The following is a 14,313-nucleotide window of genomic DNA, read 5'->3' as shown; positions in this document are numbered from 1 at the left end:
GAGTTGCTGTGTAGAGACTGTGAGAGGAGTATGAGGAGGTGCAGGAGAGTTGTCTGTGTAGAGACTGTGAGAGGAGTATGAGGAGGTGCAGGAGAGTTGTCTGTGTAGAGACAGTGAGAGGAGTATGAGGAGCTGCAGGAGAGTTGTCTGTGTAGAGACTGTGAGAGGAGTATGAGGAGCTGCAGGAGAGTTGTCTGTGTAGAGACTGTGAGAGGAGTATGAGGAGGTGCAGGAGAGTTGTCTGTGTAGAGACAGTGAGAGGAGTATGAGGAGCTGCAGGAGAGTTGTCTGTGTAGAGACTGTGAGAGGAGTATGAGGAGCTACAGGAGAGTTGTCTGTGTAGAGACTGTGAGAGGAGTATGAGGAGGTGCAGGAGAGTTGTCTGTGTAGAGACTGTGAGAGGAGTATGAGGAGGTGCAGGAGAGTTGTCTGTGTAGAGACAGTGAGAGGAGTATGAGGAGCTACAGGAGAGTTGTCTGTGTAGAGACTGTGAGAGGACTATGAGGAGGTGCAGAGAGTTGTCTGTGTAGAGACTGTGAGAGGAGTATGAGGAGCTACAGGAGAGTTGTCTGTGTAGAGACTGTGAGAGGAGTATGAGGAGGTGCAGGAGAGTTGTCTGTGTAGAGACTGTGAGAGGAGTATGAGGAGGTGCAGGAAATTTGTCTGTGTAGAGACTGTGAGAGGAGTATGAGGAGCTACAGGAGAGTTGTCTGTGTAGAGACAGTGAGAGGAGTATGAGGAGCTGCAGGAGAGTTGTCTGTGTAGAGACTGTGAGAGGAGTATGAGGAGGTGCAGGAGAGTTGTCTATGTAGAGACAGTGAGAGGAGTATGAGGAGCTACAGGAGAGTTGTCTGTGTAGAGACTGTGAGAGGAGTATCAGGAGGTGCAGGAGAGTTGTCTGTGTAGAGACTGTGAGAGGAGTATGAGGAGCTGCAGGAGAGTTGTCTGTGTAGAGACTGTGAGAGGAGTATGAGGAGCTACAGGAGAGTTGTCTGTGTAGAGACTGTGAGAGGAGTATGAGGAGCTGCAGGAGAGTTGTCTGTGTAGAGACTGTGAGAGGAGTATGAGGAGCTGCAGGAGAGTTGTCTGTGTAGAGACAGTGAGAGGACTATGAGGAGGTGCAGAGAGTTGTCTGTGTAGAGACTGTGAGAGGAGTATGAGGAGGTGCAGGAAATTTGTCTGTGTAGAGACTGTGAGAGGAGTATGAGGAGCTGCAGGAGAGTTGGCTGCTCTGGGTCCCACATCTCCGCTCTCCTGTCTGTCTGACAGCGCAGCCGACCCAGCTCAACTGCGCAGTTAAGACCCAGCCTCTGATACACACTGCCAAAGACCATCCTTTCAGTGGACAAAAACAACACACACAATGAAGACCAAATCCTTCTTACTGCTCTTTCTCTTGTGTAGCTCCATTAATCAGATACTGAATAACCAAACATTACGAGCTAACAAGCTCTCCTCCTCAAAAGGCTTGAGGTAATTTTTTTTAGCTAAAAATTTCCAATTAAGTGCAATACAGAGGGCTCTGGGGATTAGGTTCTCTGATGCTCCCCACCTCACCTTAAATTGAAAGCTCCCAGTCTTAAGCAACTTCATTTAGGCCGTCCCCCAAAGGGCCCAAAGGCCCCTGTCAAACTTACTCAATGTCTGCGTCGGGTGGGCTGGCTGAGTGTCGTGCAGTTGTACTCCGCCGCAGTGTATGTGTGTGGTTGTGTGTGTGTGTGTGGTTGTGTGTGTGTGTGGTTGTGGGAGTGTGTGTGTGTGTGTGTGTGTGTGGTTGTGGGAGTGTGTGTGTGTGTGTGTGTGTGTGTGTGTGTGTGTGTGTGTGTGTGTGACGAGTCGAATAAGCTTTGAGCTCATGCTGGACGCTGCCACACTCCTCTCAGTGTGATCAAAACATACAAGCTCTCTGTCACTTCCTGGCCAAATGAAACTCTCCACACAGTGGTCTTTTCAAATCCCCATAGGGCCTTTCTTTTTTATGACACCAGACATTTCATGAAATTAAGAAACGACCAGAAACCGCTTCACCAAAGGAAATAATGATCAGTGGGAGTAATCCCATCTGACGTTTGTCATCTTCAACCCTTAGCGACTGCGTATTCTCACAGTACGTCCAGGCAGGGACAGAGACAGAGAGCGAGAGAGAGAGAGAGCGAGAGAGAGAGAGAGAGAGAGAGAGAGAGAGGAGGAGGGGATCATGGTGACAGTATGGCAGCTGCCATGAGATACGGGGGGAAAGAAAAAAAAAAGAAACCCTACGCTGTCACTGAAAAACAAGTTCAACGCAAACTCACTGAAATATTTGAGCTTAAACACAGAAGCACTCATTATCAAGACCATCAACTTGTGCTCCAACTCGACCACAACAACAAAAAAAAATCAGCTTCAAAACTTGAAACTTTGCACAGAATATTGATATTCACTCCCACCAGCTTCTCTTTCAGTCTAATTCAATAAGTATTCAAACAAGTGTGGGAACAGAAGAGAAACTGCTTGTAGACACTGAGAGCTTTTCAGGAAAAAAAAACCCCCACACGTTCTTAATAAAGGAGTGTATTAAAGTCCCATCTACAGAATTAAATATTATGAGCCAGTCCCTAATGCAGTCTGGCTTTTGCAAATTATGCCATGGCCACCCAAATTGGATGTGTCTGATAAAGCAAATTATGAAAATTGTAATTTTGTTAATGTAATTCACACAACAATTCACAGAGCTATGGTTGTGCTGACAAGCCTGAACAAAAAAAAAAAGAAAGAAAAAGAAAATAGATAAAAAAAAAAAAAAAAAAGTTGAACAAAACCCTGGCTCTGTCATGGTAGCAAGTGACAATTACTGTTGAGTCTACCAATCAGAGTGCAACACTTCTGACCCATTTTTTTTAAACTGCAGAGCATATTGGCACTGTACAAAATATTAAATATTAAAAATATATTTTCAGATTGTCCAGCATGCCCCATATAACTACAGTAATATTTAAACCATACGCCCAAAAAATGTATTCAGCCTAATTTGTTTAGTTGTGCATCTGTCTAGGGGTGAAATGTAAAAGTTTTGTGATGAAAGGAACATGATGAAGGGTTTGATCCCAGGAAACGCTCTGGACTTGCACTTGCTGTCCCTACAGCCACTAGACGCCTCGCTGTCACTGCGGGGAGGGGTGCATATGCTGAAACTTTGTAATGAGAACTCCGATCCTGACCCCACGACTCTGTCGCCATGGAAACCCCACACAGGGGAAATGGATTCGGCGATTGGCCCAGACGTGATGCGCATGGGAATCGTGTGGTTGGTGGGTGAGGTGGGTTGGGTATAGTGGCGTGGGGGAAGTGTTTGGGGATCGGGGGGGGGGGGGTGACGGGTCTGAGGCTGGCACGAGCTGAGCCACACTGGGAGAAAACAAAGGTGAGAGAAAGGACAACATTGGGAGGGGGCAGGGTGTGGGGGCAACCTTGGACGTTTGCAGCTGCTGCTGCTGCTGTTGCTGTCGACTGAGGCTACTGGGGAAATTCAAACCCCTCTCCACCCCCAAACGCACACACACACACACACACACACACACACACACACACACACACACACACAGCACCCGGCAGACACCAAGGTCTGTCCGGACAGCCGAGACCGTTCACTGAGTCGATATTAAACCTTAAATCTCAGGAGAGTGGACTCAGGTCAAGGCAAAGAGCTAAACTGACCGCTGGACTACCCCTGACTCAAACGTCACCCCTCTAAACATTCTCAGTACAGCTGTTAAACAGGTCCACATGACGCTAAACAATTTTCGGTTGGCAGACAGTGTGCTGTTATTAGCGTTGTCATTGTTATGTGGTGTGAACGTGAGGTGTACAATCTTCTGGGCTCATACTGCATCTGAGGAGCTTTGGGAACCACCCTCAGGTCAACCTGGAACAACCGTGAAGCTCAGTGCTTTACGTCGCTGTTTTAAAAGCGCCACTGTGGTTGGCTTTAAAACTGTTTTTTTGTTGTTAAGTAAAAAGGAAGAATGGAAAAAGAAACGATGAGAAAACTAATCACAGAAAACAGCAACAAACCAGTTTCCAGGCAAACCGCTGTGAGGCTGGTCAAATAAATCTGAGATAAACAGAGATGACATATTCAGACCACTCAACGGAACCACCCCAGCAGAGAGGGTAATATTACAACTCTATCAGCTCCAAAAAAACAAACAAACGAATTATTTCTTCTCCCGTGGTGTAAATTTTACAGATGTGCTGTTACAGATACTCTTATTTGATGTCTCAGAAATTTTTGCTGATAACTAAACCCTTTTGGTCTGATATACAATGCTGTTTTTGGATACTCATTGATTACGGCTACCACTCCTGGCGAAACTACGCCTGAAGTCTAAAAACATCCCAATATGTGATTATTAAGGCCTTTGCCATTTTGTTACATCCAGTCTATGAATACAAGGCCGAGATAATGGGGTCGAAACACAGGCACTTCCGAGCGCACATTCCCCCAGACACTTACATGGTGCCTAATTGATCATGAGCGGACTACTGCTAAGACCAATTCAACCATATGTGACAGCGGCAGATTGCTCTGTTTGCCAATTCAGTATCATTTATGAAACTATTATACAGATTTTAGTTCACCAAGCCAACTCCACACAAGATCACACATCCTGTTTTGCTTTAGTTTACCAATGACACACAATACATACAGCCATGCTCCTGTAACATGCAGTGTGTAGTGTCACAGAGACATCCTGTACTCCTTTAATCATTATTTCTCCACGCACTAGGCTAAGGAATGTCTGATTCAATAATCAAGTGTCTTCAAAGCTGCATGATACAATCCAATAACATTATTAAGAGATTGGGAAAAGTATCTCATTATAATCACCTTCATTAGCATTTTGCTTCTTCACCTTGTACGTCACAGTCTGTAAAGGCTAATTAAAGCTCACAGTTCTTCTGGTCACACTTGTGTGAACTGACCTCCTCAAGCACATGCAAAGGTCACTCTGTCCTGTTCAACAGATCTTCCGTTACTGTGAAAGCTTGATTTTATTGAAAGTGACGGTCTTTCATGTTTCTCTTATGCAGGACAATGCCAATGTGCAAATTCTGCAAAAAAAGGAAAAAAAAAAAAAACACACACACTTTCCCACCGGAGCGCCTTTTGTTCTTCCAATCAAGGGATCTATATCTCGACTCAGCTTTGAAATGGAAAAGCATGACAGGGGTTTCAAGTCCAAGCCGCGGTAGATTGACACGCTATCCGTTAGCTGTGAGACAATGCTTATGTCAGCCGTAAGCTTACAGTGCTGACTGTCTGACAGCAGCGTCGCCAGCTTCACTCTTTAACGCTCGGATTTTCTCTCGCCGACTCAGCTTGCCCAGCAGACGTAACATACACAACCATATTCCCCCGTTTTTTTTTTTTATCGCTCCCTTTTCTTATTCTTCTTTCCATCACCCCCTAAGCCCTCAGACAGACACTTCTTTAGGAAAAGATTCACACCATCAAGAAGCTTGCCACGGATCACGGCCACGGCCTGAACTTTGGGCGTTGTGAGATGTGTAGGCAAAGCGAAACCTGAACACTTTTAGAAGGCATACAGATTCTGCTATTTTCTCCCCCCCCCCCCTCTCTCTCTGGTTTAAAGGAAAGCATTAAGCTGGAAGGGGCTTCCTTTTGTGTATGATTCTGAAAGCAGCCTCCTCGTGCCCAACTTCTGCAAGGGGAAAAAAAAAAAAAGAAGAAGAAATCACATTTCATGGGCTGAGCCTTCAGTTTCCTGGGGTAAGCAGCATAAAGCATTGGCCATATGGGGCTGAGCAGTATTGTGTTTCCAATGGATTATAGTTTTCACGGAGTCTGGAGATCACTCCATGTACAATAGCAGAGTAATCAGTCAGAGATAGAGTCTGTTCCTGAGATGATGTGCTTGCTACATGGTCAAGCCTCCCACTTCAAACATGGGGTGTGGGGAGTGGTGCCGGGGAAGGGGGAGGAGGGGTTGAATACCAACATTTCATTCTAACAAGCTGATAAATATTTACAGGGTGTGCTACCTAGATGTGGCTCAGAGACCCACTTTCTTCCGTCTGCCTGACAAAGCCGATCATTCACAGAGTGATTTGCCTTTACTGTAAACTGTTTCTGAGCGCAACCTATTTTGCCTGTCAGATTCAATTAAAAACTCGCTTATTCAAGTTGGTTAGGATCAATTAATTAACGGCAAAAAGTCATTTGTTTCACACAAACTCCTCGCTTAGTACAATCATTCACACAATTGCTTCATTAACTGACTAAAATGTTTGCTTTTTTAAAAGTTAAAAACCTCCTGGCTAGGGAGTCCATCAATAAGCAAATTAATTATGTCAATTAAACAAACTGACAAGTGAAAACCGATGACAAAGGGAAAACGATCTCAGGGGAGACATTTCAAAGCTTGCGATCAATTTGAGCTGCGCGTCACTCCTACGCTCCTGTTCCACGCCTCACGCGCTCCTCTGTGACCTGGAGGCCAGAGCGTCCCTGTCACTCTCACAGGAGAGGAATTAAAGCAAGTTAAAACGTTCAAACGTTCTGTCTGTGACAGAGATGATGGGCTAATGTTTTAATGAGGCATGTGCTTACGTTCGTGTTTCCTACAAGTTATGACATCTTAGAACTGCATGTGCATATGGTCATTCAATAGAATAGAACAGAACAGAACAGAATAGAATAGAATAGAATAGAATAGAACAGAACAGAATAGAATAGAACAGAATTTAAGAAGAATTTTGTTCTTTATCTTCTTATTAAGCATACAATATACCGTACGTTCTCATACGTTTATTCCACATTTTTGTATAACTGTATAAATGAAACATATCCATAGTGAAGAATTACTTAAAGATTCCTAAAATAACGAGTGAAAATTCGGAAATTAATTTTCAATCACATAATGTAGAGAGCCATGCACTGAACCAAGTTAAACCAGTAAATGCTTCAGATATTTCAAAATAAACGTAAAAACACAGTGGTTACTGTTGGTAAATCTCTGCATTTAGCTCAGTGTTATAGTAAGATGCACAAAAACAAAATGTCTCCCACGTCCAAGTTTCAGGCAAACGACAAGATTATTCTAATTTAGGACTCATCGACCTAAAACCCTTATGACAAAGCATCCAAATAAACTAAAAAACAAGCCAAAAAAAAAAAAACCACAACCATTTTGGCTTTCATCAACAGCAAAACTGGCTAAAATTGCTTGTCCCTTTAGGTGCTGCAGTGATGGTAGATCAAAGTCCACCCTGATGGACATCACACAAGTCCTTTAGAGCCCCAGAAAAATGGCAGGGGTGACACACACACACACACACACACACAAAAGGACCTCACGCTGAAACGGCCAATAAAGTACACCAAAGGAGCCTGGAGATAGCGCCACGGTTTCGTCAGGTTTCAGTGGTGTCTATAATTAGCAAACATTCAGTGAATTGAACCTGTGGGCTGGAGACTCCCTTCATTCCACAGGAGGATTAGAGAGAGAGAGAGAGAGAGAGATGAGAGAGGGAGGGCCATCCAACCACCAATAGTTTGACTCCCACCCATCCATGATATTTACCCAGACTCAGACCAGCAGGAGGCTAAAGAAGACTAAAATGCTATCGGATCAGAGGGGTCGCTAAGATCCACTAAACGGCACCTCTGCCCGCCAGGTGAGGCTGGCTCTATTCATGCAGGCAAATCTTGACCTTTCAACTGCAGAGCGATACTACATTAATGAAGAAGACGGGTTCTAGAAACGAGTGAAAATCATGTCATACCAGCGTATACGTGACGTTCTTACCTCTGGTTTTATTTTAGGGTCAGTTTATGGAAATGCCTTAGGCTGAGTGACACACATTGTCGTTAATGGGAAAAATCTCTGTGGTTCTTTAAACTCAGTAAATCTGGTGATGTCACTGATACAGGAGTACTGTAACACCCATTTCTGCTAACAGGTGACAGGAAGACAGCCTCAGGTGTGCCCTTCAACAGTCATTTGGCTGTGGCATTCCAGTAAGTATGCACAGGTGTTCAAAAACCAGAATAACAGGGGAAAGCGATGTTTTAAACATGCCACTCGATGCTTAAACGAGAGATCTCAATCGACCTGCTCAACGCCACTCATTCACACGCTGCTTTGACTGGCTATTTATGCAGCGTGTTCGAGGCTCGGTCTGAACTGCAGCTGACAGACTGGATACTCACACTAAATCAAGAGACACGTTTTTTTTTTTTTGGTTTTTTTTTTTTGGCCCAAACCCAAATGTGAAAACGCGGAGGTGTGGAGGAACGAATGTGATGGAGAGCTGCGCAAAAACCATAGGTGAAAATAAACAGAGAAAAGAGAAAGTCTTCGAAAAATGAATAATTCAAAACCGGGGGGGGGGATCTGGTCATCTCACAGAAGCAAGAGAAAAAAAAAAATCTTTTTATTTAATTTGTGGTTTTTAGTCTTTGAATTGGAGCTATTATATTTTATATGCTGACTGTAGAGATTTTAAACTGAATTTAATTATTAATCAAGTATTTTCCTCTGTGTTGTATAGTGACCAAACCTCTGTTGTCCCAATGTAAAGTTGACAGCAATGAATTGCTGGAGCCATTAGTTATGTTCCTGGGTTTCTTTGCTTTATTTTAGTGCCACGATCCATGGGAGAGACTACAAAGAAACACAATTTTCTCCTCACATACAGAACAGAAAAGCTCACCAATGCTTTGAGGAACAAAAGCTGGACTTGTGCTAATTGCTTTCAAAGTAGCGGCTGGTAAAATGGTGAGAACTCCCCGCACAAAAAAAAAAAACAAATAAATAAATAAATGGGGGGGGGAGAGCCGGGTTTGACTAATGCTATAAAACGTAATTATACCACACAAAAGCAGCCTGTTCCATTTAGAATAAAAAAGAAACCCGGAGCAATAACGGCCATGCCATTAACAATTAGTCTCCACTGCTCCTAATTAGACTGTAGAGATAAAAAAAAAAAAAAAAAAAAAACAGGTCCTAAATTTAAACACTGGGTCTCATATATTCTCAAAAGCTCAATACACATGTCTAATAACACCGAAAGGCCCCTAGCTTCCCAGGGCAGCTGCTACATCCGCCACTGTGTCAGAGTACTTCCTCATTTTGTCTCCGGGCTTAAATGCTAATAAACTTCCCTAACTGGAACCAGCGTGACGTTACAAACGACCATCCCACCCCCATCCCAAGGGCAGATGTCCCCGAGATGGGCATTCGCTCGATTGCGACACTGTTGAGGAAACCCCACATGGGGTCAATGCGTCTCCAATTGTTCCCTGCCTCCCTGCGTTGCTTCCATCACTAAGTATATGTTTCGAAGATCCTGACTTTTGCCTCATTCAAAATGACTTGCACAAAAGGCCTTCACAGTGAACTGATAGAATCAATAGAACTTTCATCATAAAGTACATTATGGTTACAGCACCTATATAAACAAACATTCTTCAGCTCCCATTATACCCTTCTCCAAAGCCATACCATGTAATTACTGTTCAGACTAAGAGCTCGGCATTCAAAATCCATCCACAAACCCAGACAAACTGAGGAGAACTTCAAACGATGATTCAGAGAGTGGATTATTGCAAGGATAGTTGACAGGATTACATTCCTGCAGCCTCAGCAGATGAGGAACGAATAAATGTAAAGTGCATCGGTCACCGGAGTATTAAAGGAATCAAAACAATGATGAAAAACTGTGCGGGGGCAGTGACAGAGAGCACTCATCGCTGTCACTTAATCAATACCGCGCAGATACCAATAAAGCCTCCCGTCAGCCAACGAGCAACTGCTGAGCAAATAGTCAAAAGACCATCCCGCAGCGTGCTCTAAAACGGGCCGACAAATTAAACCGCAAGCTTCTGCCACCCTACCTTCATCACCGCGTAAGACAAACCCCGTAAACATTACAGAGCATGTCGCTTCCTCCTAACAACCATCTCCCATTAAACACCTGATTGGCTGGGGTACCGGAAAAAAAAAAAAGAAAAACCGGACACGGCTATAAAGCCTCAATTCCTATAAAGCATCAATTCTTATCCACCCTCCCTCTCCAGCCCTCGTCTGGCAGCGTGCTCTCCTGCCAGATTGTGTAACCCAACCTGTATTTAGCATCCAACATCCTTGAGGTTGTTTTCACTCAATTTATTGCATGGGGAGGTTCGGGCGGATGCTGCATTAGCGTTTGGCGCATAAACACGCTGTCCCTTCCTCGTTAGATGCATGTCTCCATATGGTACGCTTGGAAAGGGCTTGTGATGGCGTGTGCCATAACAACAACAACAAAAAAAAAACGTTTGTTAAACCGTGCTTTCTCTTCTTTCCATTCTCTCCATCTCTAGATCACAATGCAAGATGAAAGCGTTCCCCACCCCCTGTATCCCGATACAGCCAGAATCGTGGGTGATATCGTCATCGCGGATTGGCAGAGAGGGTGCGAATAAAAAGAGAGCGTGGTAAGGTATCAGAGCTGTGGCTGTCCTCTCGCAAGTTCCTGTTTTAATTTCCCCAAACTACAAGCCTGAGATGTGGTCATGTGACCCTCCCTTTGTAAGCTTCTATTCTCAAAAGCACTCGCTCAAAGCTGTGAAAATAGCTAACAAGGCTAAATGCGCGTCGCGACACAAAAAAAAGCACTTTTGTGAGCGCCGAGGTTGTGAGCTGTGCAAAAACAAGTCCACCACATCTATTCACGGCATTTAATAAGAACAAATATTGATTTCAATAGATCAGAGTAGTACATATTAAGTACATATTTCAAAACCTGATTAAAGGATTCTTTATAACAAAACCCTAGCGCTAATACACTGACAGATTCCCTTTGATTTCACGTCAGCTGTGTCTGACTTACTGTTTGGCATGTTACTGAGCCTACATAATTTACATTTTGCCTTTGATAAAATCTTCCTCAAAGGATGTGTTTCTTCCACTTTTTTCATTTTTTGATTCTAATCAATGTTCTATTATTGGTAAAATGCAAACTAGCATGTAACAATAAACATTAATCTCTTGTGGCACCACCAGTCTTGTGTGTTGAATGTCAAAACAGATATGATAGTTCACGTTGAGTTTGAATCGTAGAGAATCAATTCAGCCAACTGGTGTTTTTGACTGTTGGAGGTCAGGTTTTTTTTTTTTTTTCCCCCAGCCAAATTGGCGGTGCTCCGACAGGGACAGTATGAGGGTAATTTTCAATTTAGTTTCCATGGTTCGACAAACTTACAAATTCTATACACCCTAACTCAAAACCTGCCAAAGAAAAAAAAAAAAAGTATTTGATATCGATTCTGAGGGAAACGATGCATGCCCCTTAATTTAATCCTTTACCAAGCAGAACGGTCAAAATTACCAAACTTTTTCTTTTTTTCTGTTCCTTTTTTTTTTTCTTCAGGACCATCCATAAAAAGCAGCAGCATGAAGAGTGAGGCAGTGCAGATGAGTGTGAGATCCTGGACAGACACTGGAGCAGTCCCTCAGGACACGTCCTAATGAAGGTCAATGAGCACTGAAGGTCTTTTATTACACACCTGACTGAGACAAACCTAGACTGGCAGGACTGGAAAACAGGAGATAAGACCACTGAAAACATCACATCACTCCCCTCCCCGGGAAGAAAAAACAAGCACCGCCAAAAAAAAAAAAAAGATAAAAATAAGTAAAGAAACAATAATGATAATGATAATAATAATAATAAAGGTTAGGGAGTAAATACGTGTGCCGCAATTCTTTGAATTCACCATTGGGCTTTGGAATGACATAGACGTCTGACCATTCAGCTTGACTGCACAGATATCAGGGCCCCAAATAATTAATAACCGTCAACACTTCCGTACTATCTCTGTAGCCTTTGTCGCATTAACAAAAACTCGTGCTAATTAACTCTTGACTGAGATGATTGCAGGAGATCAGCTAATTAGCTTTTAATGTATGCATACTAAAAAGTCATTAAAAGTGGTTCAACCTAGCGACAAGGACATGGAGACACATGTGTTGTGTTAAAGAATGGTGACCACTTTAATTAGACACACTCACGCTCTATGCCAGAGATTTCTCTTTCTGTTTTTTTTTTTCTTTTTTTTTTCTCTGTATCCTGACAGTGGACAAGAGGAAGAGATTGACAATTATGCTCTACCATACTTGCCAACACAACAGGCAGCCACTCAAATGATATTTCAGCCATAATTAACTGCAGCTCGCATCCATAATCCTATTTATAACCTAGTTTGTGTTGACAACATAACATTTTCACGTCAATGTTTTTTTTGTTTTTTTTTTCTTTTTGCTTTTTTGCATTTTCTATTATGCTATGTGAACCTGTATATATCGCTCAAGGAAAAACGAGAAGGTTCATATCACAATTAGAAGTTTCACTGACAAGCAGTGAAGACTGGTATTTAAAAGTTGATTCAATACAGTAAAGCTTGTTACTCAGATAATGTGGACAATTTCCAGTGGAGCACTTGAAAACAGGACAAGGTGATATCTCTCGTGACACTCAACAGATTTTGAATTTGAATCACAATTTGAAGAGTGACTGTTGTGTAATTACATTTTTTTTTTTTACCTCCACTGTACAAAACATTAAAAAAAAAAGCCATGCCACCATATGCTGGATCCAGACTGGCAGAGGTTGTTTTTTTTTTTTTTTGCATGTCTGCAGCAATAAAAAATCTTTTATAACACCCACAGAGAAGAATAAGATTCTGTCTTTTTTGTCCACTCACGGCTGAAGTCTACTCTTTTCAAGCTCAGCTCTTGAACCGAACCGAACCTCTCCGGCTAAAAATACAGATCTACAAAGAAAATGTCGAGGAAGGAAATGAGGTCTAGAAGCCTCCATCCTACACCCACCCACAGCAAGGACAAAACCCGCTCACAAAGAGGCAAGAATATAATAGATAATTTGGTCAGTAAATGGCCAGGTAATATTGAGGCCATCCTCAGTCCGAGGCGCATGATTCAGAAAGACACTAAGGTAATAGCTTTGCAAATTTTCCACAGCTATTTGACGACGCTCCGGCACACTGAAACGCCAGGAAAGAGGAGTGGGAAAGGTTAAAAGTCAACGACTATCCATCAAAACATCAGTCTCTCTTTATTTTCCTCTCAGGGCTTGAATACCAAACACGGGCCAAGACAGCAGCTTCCCACACCATACCCCCCCCCCCCCCTCACCCCCACCACTGATGCCACCTGCTAAAGCAGAACACAGACAGGTCATTTGCTGTCCTGACTCCGGGGGTGCCAGCTTCCTCCGGGAGATCCTATACTGCCTCTACCTGGCTTGGAATTGAGAAGCGGAAAAGGAGGTGATACTACAGAAAGGGAGTGGCACAGGGCAGCCAATCAGGATAGTATACTTCCAAGTCTTTCCTCAGTTTAACTGCAAAATGTAAAAGAATAATACACAATGTTTCCATATAAAACATATCCAGCTTTTTGTCTGGATAACACTAACTAATCTCCAAATTCATGATCATATGAAGATTTATAGGTTGGTATATATTAAATTAACAAAATATGACATAACGAAGAATAAAGCTTGGTAATTTGGATTTGGTTGAAGTAAAAGGGAAATATGATTCACATAAATGAAAGCAGATATTATTAATCATGCAGTGCCTCATTAAACTTCTCTATGGAAATAAAGGTTATGGAATCTATAGTACAATGAATACGATCCTTCTGAGGCCAAAAGTCATGGATCTGACATGTTCGAGACAAAACATGTAGGACTGCAGGTCGCATCGTGATGCCCTGTAAAATGCATACGTGATTTAGACGACACACTAACGAATTCTGAATTGATGTAGTTTGATTGACAGCAGCGTACACCACTCCTGTTAGTCGCAACACACACATAAAACGAGACATCACGTTCAGGCTGTCACAACCCCAAACTCCCACAAGTCATCCCGCCTTTTCACTTCGCTCTTCTCTTTTTTCCCTTGCTCTCTCTCTCTCTCACTCTCTCTCACTCCCTCTCTCTCTCGTTCCCATTCTACGTCTACTCCTCCCTCCCTCCCTCCCTCCTGGCAGCTTGTCCTCCAAAAGGTCTTGCTTCCCATTAATCACTTTTTCTCTCTGTCCCTTGAGATAATTAGCGAATGCAGAATGATTGATCGGCTCTTCTTTTATTGTGTCAAAAACATATTTCCTCTTAAGTGCAAAGGGGCAGAGCTAGGTTGTTATTAAGACTGTCAAAATGTCGTTAGCGCCCAAACATTGTTCCTCTCTGCCAAGAGAAGATGGCTGAATTTCGGAAAATTGCTGTATGACAACACAA

At 43.0% G+C, this 14,313-nt stretch overlaps 1 protein-coding gene across 8 annotated transcripts in view; it reads right to left on the bottom strand.

Moving 5' to 3' along the window:
• nlgn1 (neuroligin 1) overlaps positions 1-14,313 on the bottom strand; it is a 157,268-nt gene that overhangs the window by 128,520 nt on the left and 14,435 nt on the right. The window contains exon 2 of one of the 8 annotated variants that reach the window (XM_030791283.1): positions 12,060-12,077. The exons of the other annotated variants lie outside the window; for them this stretch is intronic. Within the exon in view, the coding sequence (XP_030647143.1) occupies positions 12,060-12,077 (18 nt within the window). The remainder of the gene's footprint in view (positions 1-12,059; positions 12,078-14,313) is intronic. 8 annotated transcript variants of the gene reach the window in all.

This window comes from Chanos chanos, chromosome 14 (assembly GCF_902362185.1).
Source record: "Chanos chanos chromosome 14, fChaCha1.1, whole genome shotgun sequence".
NCBI classification, from domain to species: domain Eukaryota; kingdom Metazoa; phylum Chordata; class Actinopteri; order Gonorynchiformes; family Chanidae; genus Chanos; species Chanos chanos.
This window is presented reverse-complemented; position numbering and strand designations above follow the sequence as displayed.